The sequence below is a fragment of the Gobio gobio genome (assembly GCF_949357685.1).
Source record: "Gobio gobio genome assembly, chromosome: 21".
Lineage (NCBI taxonomy): Eukaryota > Metazoa > Chordata > Actinopteri > Cypriniformes > Gobionidae > Gobio > Gobio gobio.
The window spans coordinates 3,983,869-4,010,542 of NC_137117.1; the positions used below are offsets into that span (position 1 = coordinate 3,983,869).

At 38.4% G+C, this 26,674-nt stretch overlaps 1 protein-coding gene across 1 annotated transcript in view; it reads right to left on the reverse strand.

The window, feature by feature from the left end:
• LOC307117987 (uncharacterized protein) overlaps window positions 1–26,674 on the reverse strand; it is a 49,289-nt gene that overhangs the window by 18,074 nt on the left and 4,541 nt on the right. Inside the window, exons 2-7 of the mRNA XM_079803280.1 lie at window positions 21,836–22,392; window positions 18,987–19,082; window positions 17,081–17,314; window positions 12,407–12,554; window positions 11,924–11,950; window positions 10,916–11,413 (exon numbers count right to left, since the gene is read on the reverse strand). Of these exons, the coding sequence (XP_079659406.1) occupies window positions 10,916–11,413; window positions 11,924–11,950; window positions 12,407–12,554; window positions 17,081–17,314; window positions 18,987–19,082; window positions 21,836–22,390 (1,558 nt within the window). The 5' untranslated portion in view covers window positions 22,391–22,392. The remainder of the gene's footprint in view (window positions 1–10,915; window positions 11,414–11,923; window positions 11,951–12,406; window positions 12,555–17,080; window positions 17,315–18,986; window positions 19,083–21,835; window positions 22,393–26,674) is intronic.

Genomic DNA, 26,674 nt, shown 5'->3' on the forward strand with positions numbered 1-26,674 from the left:
CATGCATGATCATATTACAGATACATTACTTTTCAAATAAATAAATGAACTTGAAATGATTTTACTTCACGTGTAGAGACTGCAGATCGAGTGATACAGTACATGGCCAAATAAAAGACTTTCAATAATCTGGGAATAAAATAAAGGGTTAGTTCCCCCTAAAAGAAAATAAAAACACCTAATGTAACTCACCCTCGTGTTGTTCCAAAACCTGTATTGTTAGAATGTCGTTAACCAAACCATTTCAGTGCCAGAATGTCCATAAAATTCAAGATATGCGGCAGAAATGCCCCTGTTTGAGTTTTAGACTCAGAGCGTTTTTACACTGGGCACGTTTGTTGTGGTCCGCGTCAGAGCGCGTTCTACACCGCGAATACACCGCAGGCTCCCTCTCGCTCGTATCCAAGGTAAATCATCAACATTATCATCCCTTACACATGTGTTGTATTGAACTAAATACACCGTCATCTGATAAAATGCATGCGCAGGTTACTTTTCTTGCGCACCCGAGTCTTAATCTTATAATATATAATACAGTCTTATGTATCCTGTTTATATATATATATATATATATATATATATATATATATATATATATATATATATATATATATATATATATATATATATATATATATATATATATATATATATTAACAAAAGTACATATTTTGAATAGGCTATCATAATGTTTATAGTTATTTTATGTTTATTTCCATTTGTTTAGCTACGCATTTGTGTTGCCTCTATCCAAAAAAATATATATACAATGGTTGTAAGCAGTTGTGTACTTTGTTTTTGATTCTTTATTGCATTAAATATTATTATATTGGATCTAACTATAATTACCCAGTTGTGAATCATATGACCAGTGGATCGTCCGTGGGTGGCCAGAAAACATTTATTATAAACCAGCGGCTCGGTAGCGGACCACTGTCGGAAAAGTGGTGGCTGCCGCCGGTGGTCCGCTAGGAAAACGATGAGCAAAATGCCAACTTTGCCTCCAGTGGTCCGACACAGGCCCGCTAGTCGTATTAGCTTGTTGCTTTCAAATTCCCATGAATCGCAGCACAGCTCGAGCGCAATTTGCGCAACCGAGCTCAGACTACCTCCTTCAGGCAGTCTCGAATTCAGTTCCCCTGAGCTCAGCTCACCCGGGTCCGCATGACAACTTTCACATTACCAATTATTCAAACTAAACTGCCAGTGTGAAAACGCCCTCACATTTACATCATGATATAGACTAAGCAATATAACATGAGTAACGAGTGCAATATCACACAAGTTCTGTTTTTCTACCCAGAATAGCATGAGTGCAAATGCGATAGGCCTACTGATCTTATACAACAGTTTAATAAAATAAATAAGTTAATATTGTGTTCAACATAAGAAAGTCCTATTTGGAACGACATGGGGGTGAGTAAATGGTGATAGAATTTTCAGGTGAACTACCTAATTATCTACTGGTTAAGATAAATGTTAACGTGTGCCCCCTAAAAGCACAAGTGGCCCCTGCCTGGCCCCCATAGTTACCGTGGTCTAGAACCGCCACTGTAAGAAACTGTTAGAATATGTGTGTAGTTGTGATTAGTTCCTCAATGTTGTGTTTGCTCTGGACGGTGTGTGAGTCTCAGTGTGGACTGACTTGAGGAGAAAGCGAGACCTGAGCCCTGATCCTCCAGAGATGAAGGTGTTGTGTTTCTCCACTGCCAGTGGCGGCGCTAATGCACTATTGAGTAGTTTAAGATCGTCAGAGATCCAGAGACACACAGGACTCACTTTACTCTGTGACACTGACGCTCAGGAGAGTGTGTGTGACAGTCATGGATCCACCGATCAAACCTGCACAGAGTCTCTGGGTTCAGACTGGAGAACAGCAGATGATGAAGATGAAGAGAGAAACCACAGCTGAGGAACAACACAGCCATGAGGATTTCATCCTTCAGGTGTGTTTCTTCCTTTAATGTTTTTACCTTTTCATGACATTTGTCTGCTATGTCAGTAACTGATGCTTTCAAATCACTTGAGTTGCTTTTAAAGTCACTTTTTTCCCCTCATCTGTGTAAAAACTGGCTTTTAGATTCATTATTAAAGGGTTAGTTCACCCAAAAATGAAAATTCTGTCATTAATTACTCACCCTCATGTCGTCGGACACCCGTAAGACCTCCGTAAGACCTCCGTTCATATTCGGAACACAAATGAAGATATTTTAGTTGAAAGCTGATGGCTGAGAAAGGCTTCACACAGGCCTCCATTGGCATTCAGTACATTGACACTTCCAAGATCCATGAAAGGCACTTAAAACGTCGTTACAAAGTCTATCTCACCACAGTGGCTCTACAATAATCATACAATGCGACGACAATAGTTTTTGTGCGCAAAAAAAAATCAAAATAACACCTTTATCCAGCTTGTTCTTGTCTTCCGTGTGTGCCTCCACGACGCATGCGCGAGAATATGACGTAGCGACAAGCTGTTTTCTACTATATTTGATCGTATAAGCATCGTCACTTAATTCCTGACTTGTAAGACATTATGAGATCCACAGGTGAGTGCATCATTCTAACGATCTAATTTAGACATTTTTCTTTTAACACTGATTAACGCACATACATAAGATCTTATCGTTTAAATATAATGAAATCTCCAGCGTTCGTTTCAACCAGTGACGTTACTTTAGACCTAATATTTGCACGCATACTATTGCACTATTTACATCCGCGAAAGACATACCCAACTCTGTTTATGTGACTACTCACTAAAGATTGACATTTTTGACATAATTTTGTGTGTATTTGACTGAGGAAAAACAATTTAATTTGGAATGCGCGAGCTCTTTAGGCCTGTGTGTGTGTGTGTGTGTGTGTGTGTGTGTGTGTGTGTGTGTGTGTGTGTGTGTGTGTGTGTGTGTGTGTGTGTGTGTGTTGTTGGCATGAGCGCAAAGAAAGCTCTCTCTCAAAGAGCTCTCATCCCATATGTATTACGAAATGCTATAAAATCGCTTGCATGTTCAAATTGGCGAGGTTTAAAAAGACGTGGGCAGTGATTTCCGTCAGCTGTCCCGCAACGGAAGCGAAAGTGTTGAATCTGAGCGTGCAGATGCTTTTATTTTATTTATTTTTATTTATTTGCTCATTTTGAGAGAATGGAGACGCGCAGTAATGCTGAAATTACTTACAAAAAAGTTTCCAAATGACTGATTAATGTGATAATCTTTGTTGATTAATTTAATAATAAACATTTGCGGTAATTTCCCGCTTCATAAACCCAAAACTTGCGAGAGTGAGTAAAATTATGCGCAATACCCGCATCAAAATTCAGACCCTGTGTGGTATCGATTTAATATCGGTACTTCGGTATTAGATTGTGGTACCGTACCGAAGCCAAAATTGTGGTATCGAGCCATCCCTAGTCCTCCGTGAAATGTGCAGCGCGCATGATTCCACGCACCGGCAGTGTTTTTTTCACTCAGCTGACGTTGTGCAAATCTGGCATTGAAATCGCGAAGACGGTGGATGTTTTCCTCTGTTAGATGTGCTGCAGGGAGCCCTGCGCGCGCCTGATTCCCCGCTGACTCAAACACACGTGCATATAACATGCTGTATGTTAAACGCTCTGCAACGCACCCCCGTCCCTATGAAGGCTGAACAGAGCAAGTACCCCAGACCTGCAATCCGGATGAAAATAACAGCGTTTCCTCGGCATCGCGGCAACAACACTCCAGCCTAACTATACCACAACAGCGCCGCGATACAAAATGGCCTCACCCCCCCTTATTTAATATTCTCGGAGGAGGGGTTTATGTAAATATTGAGCCTGTTGATGTCACCAACCCTGGAGGAATGTCTGTAGTCACCTACTGGCCGTTTGCTGTAGTTCTTAGAAATTGATTTCTTTAAAAGCAAATATCACCCGTTGCTTTAAAGGGTAACTAAACCCCTGCTCAGAGCTTAACTCCACCCACTGGCAATTTTCAAAAAATGCTGGAAAAGTGGGCAGAGCCCGGCGGACACAGAGGGGACGAACCGAGGGCGGGGCTGAGCGGAGGGCGTGCACCTGAGACCCGCAGGGACGGGTTGATTGACAGCTGTCAGACTCGCGAGTCGCAAAGATGGAGAATGACTGGAGTGACGCCAGCTTTGCAACAGAGCGGTCATTTCTCCTACCTTCACCTGAAGTGGAGGAGGGTGGATTGTATGTAGACATAAACCCGGAGCCTTATCAATGCGAGCCGCTGCTCAAACTGCGTTAACTCCCGATGCCGACAATGCTAGCGAAGCAGCCGCGCAAGAGAACCGACCTAATCTATCTGCGTCCGCGGCAACCACTTGCGTGTCAGGGTTTGAAAGCACGTCTCATGTATGAAAATTATCTGTACACATGACGGGAGGCAATACAATCGCAAGAAAAGCCTGACGTGTACTGACAACTTCATTATTTAACCGTATTTTCTTCAATACAATGTTAAAGCAAGTGTCAAGTGTGTTTCATTCATAATGTTTCCACTTCATGTAATATGACAGTTCATACTGGAGTAAAGCCGTTCTCATCATGTGATTGGGGGAAACATTTCTGAGGGCGTGGTGAGCTCGTGCCAGGGGCGCGGATAGTGAGCCGTTGGAGGTACCATCCTACGTCACGATGTACCACAACGTCCAATAGGAAAATTCAACTGCAGTAGCCACCGTTCAACCTTAAGAGGGCAGCACTTTGGCGGTTTTACACCATATTTTATAGAATTAAAACACTTTATACTCAAATGTCAAAACATTTACTCGAATCAATGAACAGCATTAATAAAGCCCCAGTATTACAGATCATTAACTAAAAAAAGTTGGTTTAGGGTTTAGTTACCCTTTAAACTTTGAACGTTGTAACTTTGCAGATGTTGATTATGCTCAAGCAGCAACATTACACTCTAGCTAAAGTTAGAATAGTGAAATCGTGGTTTACCACCCCTTTAAAACAACACGAGCGTCTTGCGCTCAAATTGCTCTCTATTTGTTTACATAGTTAATGTGCACTGTGAAGTAACATATACAAACAATGAACAGCTGTATTTTTATTAACTAAGATTAACAAAGATTAAAAAATACAGTAACAAATATATTGATCATGGTTAGTTCATGTTGTTAAATCATAATTAAATCTGTTGTTAACATTTATAGGCTAAGTACGCTCTCATTTGTATTCATGTGTTTTAATTTATATTTAAAGATTTCAGATGAAAAAGCCTCTAAGTGCAATCTGAAATTTTCTTCCAAAACGTGCAATTTTATCAAGCTCATATGTTTATGTCCGGTTATTTCACTTTAATGGCAATGAAAATGGCAATGCCTTAAACAGCTTAAGGCATTGTGTTTTTAAATGCAAAATGTAAATGCCTCTACATATGTAGCCAAAGCACATGACGGGCTACTACCACCGATCTATAGGCTATATATAATGATAGGCTATTCTCTATTCAGTTCCATTCAGTATTCTCTATCAGTGGCTACTGCACTCTTTTTTTATAATTATTTTAATGTTTTGTTTACATTTAATACATTTAAATTAAATCATTTAGCAGACGCATTCCTTGCAGTATATAGTAGGATATGCAGTCATTTATAATAATTGCAAAATAGGCTTTCCACTAGGTGGCGCACAGGACAACAATCACCATGGACGCGTCAAAAGGCGATCGCGATCCTTTGCCCCGCAGTAGCTTTTTTTCATATTTTCAGTGTTATTAATGCAATATTAAATTGCTGCTAAGTGTGTGTGTTACATTTGTTTTCACCATGTAGCCTATAGACCAAAACAAAAAACCAACAAATGTGAAATATAATAAGGCTAATGAAACTGTTATTCCTATTTGACATCCCTTAAATTAAACATTTCCCTAGAAATGTAATTAACATAATGAACATTATTATATGTCACACTTTATTTGCTATCCTCACTTTTGCTGTCTTTCCTTCGCTTTTAAATGAATTGGCCGTTAACATTTTACTTTCAATTTTGAATCGCAATTAGCGATTCTGCATCAATTGCTTCAATGGAAAAGAGCAAAACAAAAACTCTCGTAGGCCTATATTAAACATAGAACTTTTATTAACATAATGAACAAAAATACCACGCTGTAGAGCAGGCCTGGCGCTGTGGGGGATGAGGAGAGGAGTAGGCTATTCACATTCAGTTCGCCAATAGTGCTCACAAAATCGTGCCTTTTTAAAAAACGATTTATATAACATTACTGCTACAGCATACTGTCATAGCCTATTATCAAGATAAAACTGATAAATGAAATTTGGCAAAAGAGGCACGTCATTATCACTTTCCCAGCATTATTCTTAAAAGTAATGTTTTCAACAATATTGTAGGTTTATTGGCCTCGATGAGCGTCAGACTCCCAGCCCTGAGATTGTCACTGACGAAATTAAATAATTTGTGAATCTTTGTAAATATTAATAGACTTAGGCTATACATCGGGAAAATTTACCCAAACAGGATTATTATAGTTAGGCCTAATTAAGAAATAAAAATGATTAAAACATTTATGCTAATCGAAATAAACCTAAAACATATGAAAATATAAATATTAGTTGAAAAACTTAAACGAAAATTAGTGTTGCCTTCCTTTTCAATATCATTTTCTGGGTTTTCCCCCTGACTCTCAACTTACACGATCATCTTTAACCGACAAGATTAAATTAGAATTGAAATGTGTTTGTGAATCATTAAAAAAATCCCAGGGGTTTAGTTTTAGCCTACATGAACAATAGCAGAATAAACAACAGAACATGAGAGTTCATCATCATCATCACCCACCTGCTGCGCTGTGAAGGAAATAAAATAGGATTAAATTATATTGAGGGAATAAATAGCCTTTTCTGTGCGTGAAATTTATTTTACTTAATTAATTAGGCCTATTACCAAAATGAAAGGCTAAAAATGCAACAATAGACTACAGGCTAGTTTTGGTTCATTTTTGAGAAAGGAAAGGAAATAAAAGTGATACAGAAAGGAAATAAAAGTGTACAAAAATAATAGGCCTATTTAACCCTTCACAGATTTGAATAGTGTTACATATATTTGACCACAAATGTCTGAGTATTTTAAGTTGTTTCCGCTTTTATAAGAAAATTCAAGTGAATGCGTCGGCGCCTCACACTCACACACAACATATCAGTTTTAGTATTAGAGAGATAGCCAGGTTATAACGCTGGTTTCTGTTTCAGTTTAGCTTTAAATTAGTTAGTTTTGGCCTGGGCCGGTTCTACACATTTGGAGGCCCTAGGCAAACTTTATGTTGGAGGGCCCCCTGCTCCACACACCCCTCCTAAAAAAAAAACACTTAACATATACCCTTTTCATTACCTTTTTATTTAACATCTGTTATTAATTTTTTGTATTTTTATATAGCTACACATTTATATATTTATATATATTTATTTTATATGTCCATAATCATCAAACTTAAGGTAATATCTTGTTTGTTGAGGATGCTATCTTTTCTTTCTTTCTTTCTTTCTTTTTCTTTTTCTTTTTTCTGGTAGTCATTTGTTCAGTAATTTATTTAGGCTACATTAGCCGAACACACCTACCCACTATTTGGGATAACAAACTGATCAGGCCTACAGTAAAATGAAAGAAAAGGAAAATCACTTTAAGAAATTAACATCAAGCCTTAATAATTTTTGGACAGGATTTTCCCTTCCTGTTGAACCAATTTAAACTATATTATAATATTTAATAGAATGCAATACTTCACTACACACTCTTAAAAATAAAGGTTCCAAAAGGAAGTTTTTACACGCTGATGCCATAAAAGAACCTTTCAGTAAAAGGTAGTGCACTCTAAACACTGCTGGGTTAAAAAAATAAAAAACAATTTGGAAAAGGGACAAACACAGCAATTAGGGTGTTTTAACCCAGCGGTTGGGTTGAATGTTTTTTTTTATTTATTTTTTTTAACTCAACTATTATTTAAATATGACTGTATTGCTTGAAATTTACATTTATTAATGTTTAATAAATGAACATTTAATAACAAGTTTAATGAATAATAATTAAACAATAAACATTTAAGTTGCTTATTAATAAATGTTCACCTTTTGATTATTGTTGCTTCTAGCCTAATTGTTTCTTTGTTTTTTTGTTTTTTACTTTTTTTCTTTACTTCTTTACGTGCTTAAAATATAATCTGATAAGTGTGTGCACACTGTACAGCGTCCCACAATTTTCCCATGTAAATCTGTGGTGGAAAACAGAACTGCAGCACGCTGTAATTGAGAGGATCTCCCTCTTATTTCCACATTACCTTACGTAAATCTCGCTCCAGACCTAGACAGCATCAATCTGCTTCAGCAATGTGTATTAGTCTGCATTAGGTGAGTAACATTTTGGCAAGCGCCAGTCAGTAACTAGTTGTTCTGAATGGAAATACCTGAATAATACTCTTATTTGAATTATTCAACTTAATTGGGAATGCATGACAACTCAGATTTAGATCCTAATAGAGGCAAATAAAACAAAATAAAAATTAAAAGCTTTAAATAAAAAGGTTTTGAGTTTATTTAATTCACACAAGTTTAAATGTAATTCTCGGCTATTATATTATAGGCCTATATATTAGGCTATATTATATTATATTATTATAAAAAATGATATACCAGTTATCACTGTAAAGCTGCTTTGACACAAACTGCATTGTAAAAAGCGCAACATAAATAAAGGTGACTTGACTTCCGCCGTCGGTGTGTGAATGAGTGTATGAATGGGTGAATGTGAGGCAAATGTAAAGCGCTTTGGATGGCCGTAGGTCTGTTAAAAGCGCTATATAAATGCAGTCCATTTACCATTTACCATTTAGACTTGACTTGACAATACTTGTACTTTTACTTTCAGTACTTGAGTAGTACATTTTAAAATAAACTACTTGCAATACTTAAGTACAAAAAATGTTGAATACTTTAGTACTTCTACTTAAGTGTGGTGCTTAAAGAGCACTTCAACTTCTACTCAAGTCACTTTTTTGATAAGGAACTTGTACTTTTACTCAAGTATGTGTCTCTAGTACTTTATACATCTACACTTCCTGGTTCTAGTAAGAACTGGAGCTGCTGCGTTTTGGACCAGCTGGAGTTTGTTTATTAAGCGAGCAGGGCAACCACCCAGTAGAGCATTACAATAATCTAATAAACAAACATTTCATTTTGATGGTTTAATGCTGCCTTTCGCCAATAAAAACAATTTCAGTGTAACTGCTTAAATTATCATAAAGAATGTATCTGTTTGGGGGGAAATTCTTAATAGTATTTCTTGGTAAAGAAGACTTGTACAGTTAACAGCATTGTAAAAAAAAATCTTAGTCAAATTAAAATGTGCTTAATTTAGTGAATTCTGAATTCACATCTTTAAATATATATATATATATATATATATATATATATATATATATATATATATATATATATATATATATATATATATATATATATATATATATAAGTTACATCAAGGGTTAAATAAAATAGAAATGGCACATTAACGTTAAAAGTTATAACTGGTGAAACATCTAAAGGCGTCGTATTTGGATTCAGTTCATCATAAAGAAACTCTCCATCATTGATTGTGTTTGTGCTGTTTCAGCCTCTAGAGGACGCTGTGCTGGGGAAAGAGTTGACAGTCAAGATCCCGTTCCTGAACCCGCTGTCACAAGTGTTGAGGAACGTTTTGTTCCGTATAGAGGGATTGGGAATGCAGAGCGTCAGGAAGATCCCGTATGGGTAAGACTTTCAGTGTTTAACAGCAGTTTAATTTCAGCTGTGACGTGTTCATGCACTTTAGATTGGTTCAGAAACATAGATTGTACTGCATTAAATATGATATTTAAAGAGTGAACATCTTCCAGAGAGTTGATATTGTCTTTCTGTGTGTCAGTGATGTGGAGAAGCTTGCGACGGTTACACTGATGGAGAAGTTTGTTCCCACCGTCTCCGGCTCTCAGAAGCTCCTGGCATCGATGGACTGCCGTCAGCTCACTCAGGTGCACGCATTCACTGATATTGAGCTCAAACCAAAGTCAAAAACACTGTCATTGTGAAGCTTCTAATGCTCTCGCTTCTCCTGAACAATATGCACTAGATTGAAGAGTCATCTACACTGAATGATAATATTAGTGTTTTCATTCACAATCTTTATTGTTGGATAAAAAACAATTATTCAACAATAAAGATTCTGTTTTATTCTTATCCTGTCCGTCTGTTGTAATGTTAATGTGAGCAGATGTTCATGAAGTTTTATTCTCTAATGTGTTTTCATAATAATTATCTGTTTAGATTATAATCAATATCAGTTATAGAATTCAACACTTGTCTTTATTCAGATTCTGCAGTTATTACAATATAAACCAAAAACCTCAACATTTCACAAGACATTCAATATTAACAGCTGGAGAGAAAAGAGAGAGAAAATTACTTCAGAAATGTCATCACAGAATAACAATAGAAACACTCTGGAAAGTTTGGAAATGTAGCATATTATGTAGAATTTCATTGTAGATTTGAAAAGTTACAGCAAAGTATAAATGAAAGAGAAAAGCAAACAAATCTTTGTGTTGATTAGAAAATATAGACTTGTAACAAATTGACCGTTCAAATGTAGCGATGAAATTTTTTTTTTTTCCACAAAACATATAACTCACAAATGTTTCATTATATTTGATGTTTTATCAGTGACTGATTATTTTAAGGGCCTGAATATACAGTTTATTTTTGCACTTGTACACATTTTGTCCATCACATATTCATTTCTTTATAATTGTAGTTAAAATCTACTTGATTCCGGTTTGTGCAAATTTCCTTTTGGTTTTCATTCACATATTCTAATTCAGTAAAGGTGAGATGATCAGAGGGTTTGAGTTTTTACCTTCATCATTATCACATGGGCTGAAATATGGATAGAGTTTCTCAGTGAAAGTCTGACCAGTGAAAGAGTAGATCTGAGATCTGGACTCCACATCATAAAAAGAGACCAGACCCTCCTCATAATCCACAAACACACCCACCTTCTCAGGTTTCACTCTCAGAGATAAAGAGACAGATGGACCTGCACAAGCAAAATATTCATTCTCATTCCTCAGAGCCACAGTCCAGACTCCATCATCAGGACTCGCTGTGATCTCCTCCTTCCTGTTAATGGATTCTCTGGCCATTCCTAAATCCCACCTAGTCTTTCCCTTCACCTGCACCTCATAGTAAAATCTCCCTGAACTGAATCCCTGCTTTGCCAGAAGACAAACAACGGCATCAAATCTCTTTGGGTTTTCTGGGACGTTCCGCTTAATGTCTCCATCACTGACTTGTTTTCCATCCTCAGACAGGATGAGATGTGGATTCGCTGTATCAGGATCCAGAGTCACATCCACTGAGAGAGATCAGACATTATCAATCAACTTCAGAATCATGTTCAGATGTACAGTATATATTCAGGGGTGCACATAACTGCGTGCGTGCGTGCGTGCGTGCAAGTGTGGTAAATGAAACCGCATGTCTGCCATTCATTCACACAAGAGATACGCAGACAGAGGTGAGTATCCAAACACTGTACTCAAGTTAAAGTACTAATCTGAATAGTAACTTGAGTAAGAGTAAAAAAGTCTCCAATAAAAAAACTACTCGTAGTTACTAGTTACTTCATAGCATAGCTTATATAGCAACAATACAATAATATGTTAATATTTAGATAGATATTGAATGTAAATTGTTATTATTATCAAAATTAGATATCCAAATCCTTAAGTAAACATGTGCAAAAGCGCTTCCCTCCACGTTTTCTGCTGAGCATCGTTTATTTGTACCAGTTATGAGCAACCCTGTATATAATACAGATTATTAACAGAAGTATTGTGAGTGTATTGTGTCAGTCTCACTGTACCTGCAAACGTCTGAGCCCACGTCAACCCTGTGAACACAGATGACAATATAATGATGAATTATTAATAGGAATAATTTCAGGTTAACAGTGAGTTTCTCTCTATTGGCAGCATCAGTGGTGTGTAGTGAGTTCTGCTGATGTGTTAGTGTTTGTACACGGATAGTTACATCATGTTGCTTACATGTCTCTAAAGTAAGTTACAGTAATAGTGTTTTAACTGATTATGACGTGAGTTAAATTTAAACTTTACATAGACTGGGTTTAGTAAGTGATTTTATCACACCAGTCTAATGCTAACATGGCAGGTTGAAGTTATGTTGTGATTATATTTATGAACAGTGTGATCTTTTGCAGACAGAGATAAAATAATTCACAGGTCACTGATGCTAAAACGTTATTTAATCCATCATTTTCCTTGAAATTGTTTTTTTCCTAGATAGTTAAGAGCAAAATATATATATACACTGTATGATATGCACATACCAGTTTGACTGAGCTTTTCATTTAGTGTCTCTTGAGTTTTCTTCAGTTCAGTCAGAGCTGAAATCAGAGAGATCACATTCACATCAGAGTCAATCCTGATCTCAGTCCAGTTCTTGCTGTGTGGACGACTGTACAGAGATGAGCTCATCTACAAGAGAGAGAGAGAGAGAGAGAGAGAGAGAGAGAGAGAGAGAGAGAGAGAGAGAGAGAGAGAGAGAGAGAGATAGAGAGAGAGATAGAGAGAGAGAGAGAGAGAGAGAGAGAGAGAGAGAGAGATAGAGAGAGAGAGAGAGAGAGAGAGATATAAAATACATTTTATTTCTAGCGCGCTTTTCTTAAAACTCAAAGCGCTACAACCTCATACAATAAAGAATAATAACAATAAAATACAATAAAATAGTCACATTTAGTTACAATAAGCAGCTCTAAAAAGGTGTGTCTTTAAAGACTTCTTAAAACCCTCTAATGTTGAAGAGTCTCTAATTTCCGGTGGTAGAGCATTCCAAAGACGTGGTGCTGAGACCGAGAATGCTCGACCACCCTTGGAATTTAGATTATGTCGAATTAGATTAGGAATTTATATTAAATCTAAAAGATTATGTTTAGATTATGTCATATATATGTATATATATGTTTAATGCAGGAGCTGCTGAGGCAAGACACCGCAGGTGAAAAGGGTAAAATATCTAATTTCTGAAATATTTAAATAAATGAGGCATTGTCCAATTAAATATGCACTGATTAGATTAAATATTCAGAACTGACATCTGAACGTTGGATAAAGTCAGATTCAAAGTTCTTGTTTGACTTTGTTGACATTAGAGTTAAAGGTTTTTACTGAGGGGATTCTGGATTTCTCTTTTTTTAAATCAGAAAATACTCTCAACAACATTTTTCATTTTTATTTAGTGTAACTTGATGTACTAAAATAACTGAATAACTGAAATAAAAATGAGTAAAAATTATAGACATTAAAAAAGACGTATAAAAATGAAAACAAATAAATAAAATGAAAATGACAATATAAAAGTATTAAATAAACTCACTGCTTAAGAGAAACTGTCATGGCCTTTAAAGATATGTATTGCAATTTCAATCTACAGAAACTAATAGATAAGTTCACTAAAATAAACACATAAACGTGTATTTTGGATGTTTTCTTTCCACTAGTGTGAAACGACACATTATAAAAAGCCCAAAATCTGTAAATTGACCAGTGCATAAACATCTTGCCTTAACTCATTTACCTATTGTGATTTTATTACTAGGGCTGGGTATTGACACAAATTTCACAATTCAATTCGATTTAGATTCACAAGCTTTCAATTCGATTCGATTTTCGATTCGTTTCGATCCAATTCAATATCGATTATTTTGGAAATGTATCAGGCACAAAACATGGAACATTTTCTCAAGGAAAACAAATTTCTGAACTAATGTTGTAAACTATGGGAGTCAGCTGATTGACCTTGAGTACATTAGCCTACTAATATTGAAGGTAAAAATTAACTTAAGTTATAATATTATCTTAACAATTACATAATCATAATTCTACTCCAATTCGTTTTTTGAAATGTAAATATTTAAATAGTGGCTGTCATAAAAACAACTTGCCAGATTTATTCGTACATACATGCATTAAATATTGAAGAAAATTAAAAATGACAATGAATATCCTATGTAATGTGGTGCATATAATCTCTAGAGTTAATTTTTCTAGCTGACTAACGAGTTTATGGACACTGGATATGGTTTTTCTGAGGTAAATGTGATGTTACATGACATTGTTTACAAGCCATTTTACTTGCATCTTTCTGCGGTTGAAACCATAGACTGTAAAAAAATATGGACGTAGGTGTCCGTGACGTCACCCATAGGATTCTGATGAGCAGTTTTAAAGCTCAAAGTATGGACGATATGGCCGTTGAAACACTGATTGAGCTATTCTATGTGACATGTGTAGACGAATCCCCCCCTCCAGTATGAGTCTGTAAGGTCCCATATTCAACAGCTTTTGGACAGTAAGGTGATAAGGGAGAGTAGTAGCCCTTACTCGTCCCCGATTGTCCTGGTACAGAAGAAGGATGGAACAATTAGGATGTGTGTTGATTATCGTCAATTGAATGTGAAAACTAGAAAGGACGCTTATCCACTACCAAGAATTGAGGAGTCTTTGGATGCTTTGACTGGGGCAAGGTGGTTTTCCACTGTAGATTTAGCAAGTGGGTATAATCAGGTTGAGGTAGCGGAGGCAGATAAGGCCAAGACAGCTTTTTGTACTCCATTTGGCTTGTTTGAATTCAACCGAATGCCCTTTGGGCTGTGTAATGCACCAGGGACATTCCAAAGACTCATGGAACGACTGTTTGGGGATAGGCGCTTCTCTTCTTTACTTTTATATCTGGATGATATAATAGTCTTTTCCTCTTCTGTACAGGAACATTTGTTACGATTCTATGTGACATGTGTAGCCGGTGAGGTGGTTACTGATGTAATTAATGGGCGTGGCCAGGTAGGGAGAGGGTTTTTAAGTAGGCACCTGAAGGGAGATCTAGAGACGGGGTCTGATTTGTTGTGTGGACGTGTGTGGTCTGGCAGCACTTCCGGGTTTTGCGCGGATGCGGTCTGGGTGAGCAGGTAGGCTGAAGTGAACCTCGATTTGTTTAGTCACTTATTAAATATTGTTCAATTAATTTAGGTGTTTTTAACGTAGATGCAAACATTGTGCTGTCCGGCAGTACTGCTGTAGCTGAGTGTGCGCGGACATGGTCTTGTGAGCAGGTAGGATGAGTGAATCGATGGGATGCATATCCATAAAGCCTTGTTTACTAAAATGAGGTATCATGTTTTAGTGCACTGCAGATGCAGAGAGCGTGGGTCTGCATGCCGTTAGTCACGCCCGTTTTCATGTGATCGCGAGTTGGTGGCCGTGTGGCCGGTAACTGTAGAAGTTTTTTATATAGTGTCTGCAAATGTTTTTATTATTTTTAGGATTAAAAAGTAAAACTATGTATTGTGTGTATTTTTTTGGTGTATAGTAATTTCTGTTTTTGTTTGTTTATTAGGCTTAGTTGATCGCTGTTCCTCCAGGGTTTGTTTTTGTTTTATTTTCCTCAGCTAGCCAGTCCCGTATGTGCGCGCTGTTTGCCTCCAGCGCAGTGAGAAATTATGTTTGTACTGAACTGGACTGGCTAGAGAGGTGCTCTTTTTTTCTGTTGTCTTTTATTTGTTTTTGTTTGTATGCCATTTCCCAGCCTCGTATTGCCAGCCAACCTTTTTACCCATACTACCGTATGGATGCTTTGAAACCACATTAATTCATTTGCATGAGATTTATGGTTGCCGTGGAGTGTACGTTTTCCTGGTTTGATTTATAGTTTCTTTTGAGTGGTTTTCCTTTGGTGTAATATGATTTTTGGGAACACTTATGTAATTCGTTTTTCTCTTTATTTCGAATTATGTGTGATTTAAGCTGGGATTGTGTTGGGGTTTATGGAAGGTTGGTTGGTCATTGACATCTTTGAAGGGGGAATTTAACTTTTTGTTATTTGTTGTTTTTTTCTGTGTTGATTAAATTCATTTTGTTATAATTAATTTTGTATAAATAAAATAAGTTATTTTTGTCAGGAAAGTGGTCGCCCTTGGTTACACATGATACGATTTCGGTAAGTTGTCCTGTATCTTTTAACACGCTTTCAGAAGCTCATTCATGTTTATTATAAATATTTTGCGCTGTTACTGGTATTAAGGCGGAAGAGAAGATCTGTTCAAGTTTGCTCCGCGTTTCCTCTTGAGCTGAGCGGCAGAGCGATCTCACGCCACAGCGCCAAAACTGTATTTATATTTTTGAATTTCGTTAAAAAAAAATAGACGCAATTTGAAATCTGAGACTTTGTTTCACATCAATAGTAATAAAGCACAAAGATTGTTGCAATTTATTGGATTGGAGGCGTGCTACAATGATTATTTCATTCATTAACTGAAAACAGGATGAGTAATCGATTCTTTGGATTTAAAAATCGATATTGTTTTATAAAAGTAAGAATCGATTAAAATTGAGAAATCAATATTTTTTATCCAGCCCTAGTTATTGCTGCTTCTTTCTGTTCTGTATGATTTCTAAAGCATGATAAAATGGTCAGAGCCTTTGTTTTACAATGTCTTACAGCCAAAGCTGTGACCGTCAAGCCTTGATCAGTATCAGCACCTCTTGTGACTTTAGGAATTACAAATGGTGGAAAGAAAGAGTGGGTTTGAACAGGAAAGCAAAAAGTCTTTGTTGATTTTCATTCTTACAGAAACTGTAAAGCTGAAATAACCTTTTTATGAAAAACCTTATATCTCTGGGACACTAGGTGGCTCTGTGTTCAAACTTCTCAGGTTCCTTCAGGACATGCTGACAATGAATCCTACCAAATTCGATATGTCAAAGTGTTAAAAACAGTCAGTATTGACGCTTTTGGCATGACCCAAGGAATCTGAGACCCCAAGCTCTTAATTTTCTGATAAACATTTCAAAATATCGGAACACCTCTTTTTCTGTGGCTTGTTTGGAACTATTGTCATTGGAGAAATAGAGCAAAAACAGAATATGATCATGTGACTCAAGTCCCCCACCTCTGGTTTGTCCTGTAATATTGTACATGATGGCTGATGAGACAGATGTTGACTGACCTGTAGGAGTTTGAGATGATCGTCAGTGTGTGAGAGCTGCTCCAGCTCAGTGTTTCTCCTCTTCAGCTCAGTGATTTCCTGCTCCAGCTCTTTAATGAGATCTTCAGCCTGTTTCTCTGCTGCTTTCTGCTGTTCCTCCATCATCTTCAGCTGCTCAGACTGACATCTCTCAATGGAGCGGATCAGATCAGTGAAGAGCTCAACACTGGAGGATTTCTCTTTCTCTGTGTTTCTCTGATGAATGACAACAGTTAAACGATGTTCCATTTGTTAATCGATTATGTATTCACATATTATTTAAAGGAATACTTCACCACAAAATGAAACTTCTCTCATCATCAATTAAACTCTTACTCTTCGCCTCTTACTCAACTCTTTCCCCACCAGCAATTTTTTTTAAAGTTGCCAATCACTGCCAGCATTTTTGATAATTTTCACAAAATTTCCATGCCCCCCAGAATCGAGTTTAATTCTATCTTACTGTATTCTTTTTTATCAACTGGGTAAGTTTAATAAAAAAAACAATATTTTGAGCAAAAATGCATTTTTGGATCAGATTCAGAAAGACGGTCAAAACATAGATGGTGAGCTCGATTGAGCTCATCAACACCCCCAAAGCTTTATAGTCCTATAGCTCGTCCTGGGTCGACATTTCATTAGGGTAACATGGGCAGTTTTGATTTCTGTTTAAAGGTCCCGTTTTTCCTGTTTTTTTGAAGCTTTGATTGTGTTTACAGTGTGCAATATAACACGTGTTCATGTTTCGCGTGTAAAAAAACAGTATTTTTCACACAATTTACTGATCTGTATACCGCTGTTTTCACTGTCCTCAAAACGTCTTGAAAGATTTCCCTGTTCTATGAAGTCACTACTTCAGAAATAGGTAACGAGTTCTGATTGGGCCAGCGGTTCCCGTGTTGTGATTGGACAGCAGCTTAGCACACGTTGCCCGGAAAGGTCACGTCTCTTCCCATAACGGGGAGATGCATACACTCAAACTACAGCGTCCCTGGCCAAAGAAAGGTGATTTGACTCCGGGATGAAAATAACAGCGTCTCGACAACATGGCGACAAACTCACTATACAAACGCAACCGAACGCAACACTTCCTCTTCTCCACGTGGGAGAGCAACAAGACCACGCCCCCTTTTTTGCATATTCTTGTGGGCGGAGTTTAGTCAACAAACTGTTCTACTGACGTCATTAAAGCAGGAAGTACAGGGATGTAGAACAAACCGGCCGTTCACTGTAGGCTTTGAAAGGGAACTTCTGTTAAATAAAATATCTCGCTTGGCATTGAACTTTGAGCTTTATCATTTTACAGGCATTATTTATGCTCTAACAGCAACATTACACACTAACTAAAGTTTGAAAAATGGGATCACGAAGAACAGGACCTTTTATGTTGATTGCATTATTTTACATTTACATTTACACAATCACTTGTTTCTGGTTCTTCTTCACCTGTGTTTTGATCAGGAGATTCAGTTCTCAGCTCTTTTTGAGATGATGTATAATAGCGTATAGCGTATAAATGTATACCCCCCCCCCACACCGTATAACAGTGAAAACACAGAAAGCCTACATTTCCGTCAATGGCGGGGAAAGAGTTAAAATGTGTGATTTTCAGTGTAACACAAAACAAATGTTCATGCTGCTCTTGAGGACGAGCTGTCAAAGCACTCCAATAGAACTGCATACAACTCAAGTGCAATAAACCAAGATTACTAAAAGATGGTAGAACTCTCAATTTATTCAACACCTTTATTAATTAGATTGAAATATTATGACGCATAACATTTTTTGTAGATGTATTTTTTGATAGGATAGTTGGAGAGTGAACAGAAAGTGAAATCGGAAGTGACCATAAGTCCGGATATGAACTTGGGTTGATCGAAGCACAAACCTTTCTCATCTCTACTGAGTGTTTGATCTCTTGAATCTTTTTCATTCTGTCCTGGATCGTCTGATAAACGTCTGTCTGTGTCTGAACCAGCTGATTCTACATACAGAGAAAAACACAGACGCATTTATCACTGAATATATCTTTCCATCTTCTGACAGTCTTACATGTCAATGTCAAGACACAGGAAAGAAAACATTTAGGTTACTAATGTAACCCCTATTCCCTGAAGGAGGGAATGGAGACGTTACATCGGACTGAACTGACATAATGGGATCTCAACTTTCAGTGGTAACAGAATAAGCCAATGTACATTGGCAAGTTAGATTTGCATCACAAGCCCTTCCCCGCTTCTGGGTATACTGTATAAGGCAAACTCTCACATTAAGTTTTCTGCTGAGGAGTCGAGACGGACTCCCTGCCGTTTCAGCGGAGATACAGGAGTTGTGGTGATGGGACGCAACGTTACATTAGTAACCTAGAGTTCCCTATCAGTCATTCAAGTTTAATGTTATGATGGTCTGAACTGATGTATTGGGATCCCTTTGGAAAGTGTTACAACAACTGCCCAGAGTAAGCCGCCTATTCCCCCTGCACCTGTTGGGGCGGAAGAAAGGACATGGCTTTGCATGGAGAATGTCGATCACTTGTGTTCCTTCTGACCCTATACAGTGAGACTACTTGATAACACTGGGAAAGTGTGCCTATTCCAACCAGAAAGGAATGCTACGGAAACCACATCCTGCCCGTAGGGAGATAATATGTGGAGTTAAACATATAGACTGTCGATTTGGCCAGTGCTACATATGAAAGATCTCTATGGTAGAACCCGCTTTGTTCAGGGGTGGAGTCAATACTGTTACAGAGTTGGCAGAGGATAACCTAGGAAAGTAATCACAACATGTAGGCATCTAGTCTAGTACAGGGGCCGACCAACCTGGCATACACAGAAGTCCTAGACCTGGCATCAGCATCTGACTGGCGAGGATGCTGGAGGAACTCCACCAGGGTTTAACAATTGGGGAACTCACCTGAGGAGCAGAATAGGCACTCGTATCCCGTCCTCAGAGGGGAATGGCGCAGCAAGAGAGACCGAGCCAGCCTACCCAGCATATTACCTGTTTGTACCAACACACAGGAAGAAACTGGCCCCACTCTGAGATTGTAGAATCTCGTGAATGTGTTAGGTGTTGCCCAGCACTCAGCTCTACATATGCCTGCCAGAGAGGTGCCATGCACCAATGCCCAGGAGGAAGCAACACTCTGAGCAGAGTGAGCTCTCACTCCAAGGGGGCACGGCTCGCCTTGGGATTAGTAAGCCAAGCAATGGCATCCACTTTCAAGTGGGCCAACCTCGATTTGGAGACAGCCTTTTTCTTCTACTGGCCTCCATTGCAGACAAAGAGCTGTTCTGAAGTTCTGCGTGAGGTCCACGTACAAACACAAGGTGTGAATAGGACACAGCAATGCAACTGACATGGCTGAGGATTAAATCGACTAAGCTGGCATTCTTGGACCACTAGCGTGGACATCGACTGCCTATGAAACCGCTGTGACTTTCATTGCCCTGAGGGCGAAGTCCATCGCTGTCTAAAGCTCCTGTATCAACCCTGCACCAGCTCTACCCTCGTGCAGCTCTTTTTTTGGTTTGACCTCATATACCTGCAGGAGGGCTATAGCATGCAGGGCAGAGGTGGGCTGTCCAGCGGTGCTGTAAGCCTTGGCTGAGAATGTAGCCGAGAACTTACAGGCCTTGGATGGGAGACACAGACGACCCTGCCAGGTAGAAGCCTTTTGCGGGCATAACTGCACCACAACTGCACGCTCCACTTGAGGGATCTCCACGTATCCTTTGGCCACCCCGCCATCGAGGGTAGTGCGAGCGGAGGAGGCAGCGGAACGGTTTCTGGCAGAAAAAGGTGCCTTCCACGACATTGTGACTTCCTCGTGCACTTCCGGGAAGAAAGGGACTGGATTGGGAAGCTGCTGTTCACCGTGCGCCGCCCAGAGACACCAATCATCCAGCCGGCCCGGGAAATCATGCCAGTCAGTTCCAGGTTGGAATCAAACAACATTGCTACTCTCCCCGAAGGGGACAGAGCAGTTGAATCTTCAGTTGATCAACACCGGGTTCTCTGCGGGAGCCCCGAATGAGATGCTGGGTCCCCATGGGAAGGACGAGCAACCGCAGCAGGAAGCGCCACAGCCTGTGATGTGAAACATGAGTGGGAGAGCTCCCACTGTAATCGTCAGATCACCCTGTGTATTAACCGAAGGGGCTCTCTGCTGCGTAGAAAGACCAGATCGGGGAATAGAAGAGGGGAATCCACCTTTTTCAAGGTATATCAGTGAGTGCATGACTCATGAACGAATGTTACCTCAGCATGCTTGGGCTGTCAGACAAGGCCAGGAAATGACCACATCCCTTTTACATAAATTGCTCTTTAGATGTTGAAGCACCCAGCGGTACAGCCACTGCACTTAACCGTGCAAACACTCAGCAACCGTGATCTCCGCTGGAATGTGCCATCACACCAACACAGGAACAGCTTCCCTCTTGTTTAGTAGACTCACTGAATGATGATCGAAGAGCAGAGTGAAACAATGTCCGCTCTGCTCTGAAGCAAAAGCTTAATGTGTGAGTTTGCATGCTTCCTTATATGCCCGGAAGCGGGGAGTGGCTTGCGATGCAAATCTGACTTGTTGGCTTGTTCTGTTGCCACTCAAAGGTGATTGGGCCCTCAGGCAAGATCCCTATATGTCAGTTCAGTCCGACGTAACATTGAATGTGACTGACTGATAGGGAACTGCATTTCATGGGGTGTTAAAGTGTTTTGTCTGTATCTCTTTACCTTCTTCTCTCGACTCTCCTCCTCTATAGGAACAGTGTTGTGAGTCCTGTGTTCTCCTTCAGTGCAGAACAGACACACACACGTCTGATCATCTCTGCAGAACAGCTCCAGAGGTCTCTCGTGTTTCTGGCAAATATAATCCTCCAGATTTTCCACAGCATTGATGAGTTTGTGTTTCTTCAGACGTGGGACTCTGAGATGAGGCTCCAGATGAGTCTCACAGTAAGAGCTTTGACACATCAGGCAGGTCTTCACAGCTTTCTGCTTTCTTTCATCACAGAAGTCACAGAACACCTCAGGTTCTCCTAGATTGAGCTTCTCCTTAAAGTGTTGCGCAACCTCTCTGAGTGTTGTATTAATCTTGAGATCAGGTCTTTTGCTGAATGTGTCTTTACAGAGTGGACAGAAGCAGGTCTGTGTGTCCGTCCAGCACTTGCTCAGGCAGGTTCTGCAGAAGTTGTGTCCACATGGAGTGGTGACTGGATCAGTGAACACTTCCAGACAGATGGAGCACAGGAGCTCCTCATTTAGTGCTGGACCACTGGAGGACGCCATGGCTGAAAAGATAAGTAATGACAATATATTATCTACACGGCTAAAGAGAGCAATTTTGATAATTATATGCACTGAATAAATTAGGCTATGGATTTTGCATGTTAAATACTCAGTGCTGGGGAGTAACTAGTGACATGTAACGCAGTTATGTAATTTAATTCCAAAACAAATGTAACTGAAAAAATGTGTAATTAAATTTCAGCTACTTATGAAAATGTTAATGATTAAAAAAGGATATTTCTGAATATTTTCTGTAAAAAGCTAGGATATGTTTAATAATATTAGTTTGTTGCTTTGCCTGTTTTTGATGTGCGCGAGGTCTCCTGTCATTTAAAGGCTGTTTAGTAAAGCAATGCTATTCTGATGCTTTTGATTGCACCACGTCTGCCAATCACATCAATCCACATTGCCCCTGAAAGCTTTAGGCTACAATCTGTCTGAGAGTTGCCACTATGGTGAGGGATAAAAATGCATTCCAGTGCTGGAAATTTAAAAATAATTTCATGCAGAAATCAGAAAAGGGCGAGAATATAACAAGACAGAGCAAAATATGTTGGCCAGCTATTAAAATGCTTTATACATCGAAGGTTTCAATGTTGAACCTGAGGAAGCATCTCATATGATGAATGTTAACATGAAGCGCCACCTAGAGGAAAAATCTCTTGAGTAGTTTGTCCCGTTATGATTTATTTATCAAACAACGATTGGAGTCTAAAACATATTTTAGGGGGAATATAACTTTATTTTATTTTTTTATTGTTTATGACAGCTACACAGTCTGTTTGGGTTGAATCTATTCTTGATTCTGTTATTGAGAAATCAATATTAGGTCTTATATGGTATAATATTTTCTAGAGGTCGACCGATTCATCGGTTTTGCCGATTAATCGGCACCGATAGTTTATTGGTGGAACAATCGGTTATCGGCAAAAATCCACACCGATAGTTTTTCCGTGATGCGTCCGTTGCTGGAGCGGCTGAGAAGGGTGCGCTGTTATTACACACTATGAGAGAAGGGCCTGCTGCCATTGTATAGCGCGAGAGCGGCCTCTAGAGGCAAAAAAAAAAACTCACTGACGCCTTGTGTTTTCATTCACACGTGAGGCTGCTCGCTGCAAGGAAAGCACACGCTGCACGGAGAGCGCTGACATGTCAGATGCGGGTTTAAAACACGACAGCGAAACGGTATGAATACTGAACACTGCAGTACTTGTTGCCAAATCATTATAAAGTAATTCATTTCTTGACTAGATGCTGCATTAACAGGTAAAGAACAGCAGTGTGTATGTTTGTCGACGAGGCTGAGAGGACGCTAAAAAATAAGCAGTACCTCAAGCAGTTAAAACAATGTGATAAAAACACACGCAAGTCCGACGCAAATGTTGCATATATAAAACTAGTGATGTGAGAAAGCAAACTGTATCGTCAAGCTGCCGACAGAAACATAAACAAAGCAGAAGCACATTCGTTTTTTATTAGATACTTGCATTCTAAAAAAGCTGACTGTTTGGATTTATATGAAATTGTAACACCACAATAAGATTCCATTTGTAACATTAACTACGGTTAATAAATGCTATGGAAGTATTGTTCATTGTTAGTATGTTAATTTCAACATTAAATTGAGTTTGAATGTTTATTTTATCTGGTAACCTTGGTTAATGCACTATGAACTAACATGAATGATCAAGGTACAATATTGCTCTTATTAAATGCTGTAAAAATGCATAAGGCATATAGTTCATGTAAGCTAACACATCCTTGTTGCATAGGGACTTGCATAGTGTTACCTATGATATGTGCATGCATGTTTCTAGGTTATAGGTAAAGAAACAAATTTGACCTGTAATATTTAATGTTTAAATTATTTTCTGAAGAATTTCTGTTAGAACTTCTTATTTTAATATTCATATTTATTTGTTATTCATTTAGCATATTTTCATGGATCAGTACTGTTTTTTTTTCTTGTTATAAAGTTCAGCACTGTTTTACTTATGTTTTTTTATCCAGTATCCATTTTAAAAACTATCAGTCGATTAATCGGTTATCGGCAAGTGCGATCCAACCTAGTTATCGGTATCGGTAGAATCCACTATCGGTCGACCTCTAATATTTTCCCTTCATACACACAAAGTAGTAAAAAGACTAGTATGCAGATTTTTACTCATTTTTTTGTATCAGTTAGAAGAAAAACATGAAATTAAGGTTGAACCACTGTAGTCACATGGATTATTTTAACAATGTCTTTCTGGACCTTGAAAGTGGTCATTAAATTGCTGCCTACGGAGGGTCAGAGAGTCTCAGATTTCATCATAAATATCTTCATTTGTGTTCTGAAGATGAATGAAGGTCTTTTTGGGTGAACTAACACTTTAACTTCTGGTCTGAGACGCGGGTCTGTCATTTCTGATGAATCTGTGGCACTGCAGCTGATACTATTGAGAAGAACAAACTGAAGAAAATAAACAGAAACTAAATATGCGTCTCTGAGAGCCACAAAACTGAAACATTTTAATACCATCATAAGATCTTTTATAGAAGACAACACAATAACTAAATAAACACCAAGTGTCATTTCTGTTTAATGGAGTTACCCAGATAGCAATGAGTCGGCGGACCACCGGCGGTGATCCGGCGGCTGTAGAAGCGTCAGAATTGCGTAATCGCAAACACGTTTGACGGCGCACCGCCGGCGGCAGCCGGCTTCCTACCGCCTTCGTTCCGCCGCCGGCCCGCAGGCAAACCGCCGTTCCGCCGCCTTTATACCAGAAGGCGGCCCGGCGGAGGCAAACGCTTTTTTCGAGCGATCTGCCTCCGCTTATTGTGTAATAAATAATATACATTTATTTATTTATTATTCATATATTTGTAACATGCAGTTTATGATGGATAATAATTGAACAAACCAGATAAATTTGGCATTTTTATTCCACATTTCAAAGTACAGTAACTGTCAATGATACAAGATAATATAAATGAAATACAAATAACAGACAATAAATAAGCTTAAATAGGCCTATAAATAATAAAAAAAAAAAACATTTTTACTAAAGAACCTGCATGTTTAAATTAAATTTGGTTTAAAAAAAAAAAAAAAACAGCCTTACAAGCAAATTATAACACTTACAATATCTGTTAATAACAAAGAGGTCAGCTCTGGGATGAAAAGAATTAAACACTAAAAAAAAAAAGGTTCTATATTGCACCAAAAATGGTTCTTGGCTCGTAATCATAGGGGAACCTTTTTTAGTGCTATATAGCACCAATTTTGGTTCTTCAGCGGTTCTTCAGAGGTTCTTCACCGGTTCTTTGACTAAGGTGCTATATAGCACCTCTGAAGAACCGCTGAAGAACCACTGAAGCACCAAAATTGGTGCTATATAGCACTAAAAAAGGTTCCCCTATGATTACGAGCCTTTTTTTTTAAGAGTGTACCATTAAACATTATATCAAATAATGAGGATATTTGGTACCAAAGAATGTGCAGGATACCAAATAAATCGAGGTATAACATCACATTTAACAAGCCATTTCTAACAATAGGATAAATGGTAATAATTTAGAGTAAAGTTCTGGAGAAGAATAGAACAGTAGTTAGAACAGACCATTATAACAAGCCTGACTATGGGTTCTCTGGTTTTCCCCGACCTCCAGAATGAGGCAGCGCAAATTGGCTTATCTTCAGTGATTTCTTGTGCGCCTATATAAAGGACAAACAACCTCGCCATCCCATATCCATCCAAGGAGCTGCCTTCAAGGCAGGGTCACAGGGAATAAAAAAAAAACCTAACGTTAACCTGGACCGCCTCATCAGTGGCATCCTGGGTTGCCGGGATCTTCCGGATGGCTCCTGTAGAAAATACAGATCTGTCATTCCATTTGAATGGCATAAGGCCACACACATCTACTTAAATATATATCAAATTTATATATTTATATATATATATTACTTTGAACAATGGTCTTCAGGAACATGTCTCTAAAACATGCTTTATCCCCTACACCAGTCCAGGTTGTATTAATGGAAAGGTGATTAGAGAAGATACTCTGAAGCATTCGCCACACGGTTGTTTTTAGATCCCTCCCACATTTGATTGCCAAAAACCGAAGCTGAAAATACAAAAAAGTGTTACAAATTACATATCTCTGAAGCTTCTCATACATAAATATAAAAATGTGACAGGCTGTGGATTCAGACTGTAGAATATGCAGTGTACAATCTTAAATTTTACTTTTTAGATTACCCTACAGCATTATAAACAAAATCAGCACACTTACTGGAGC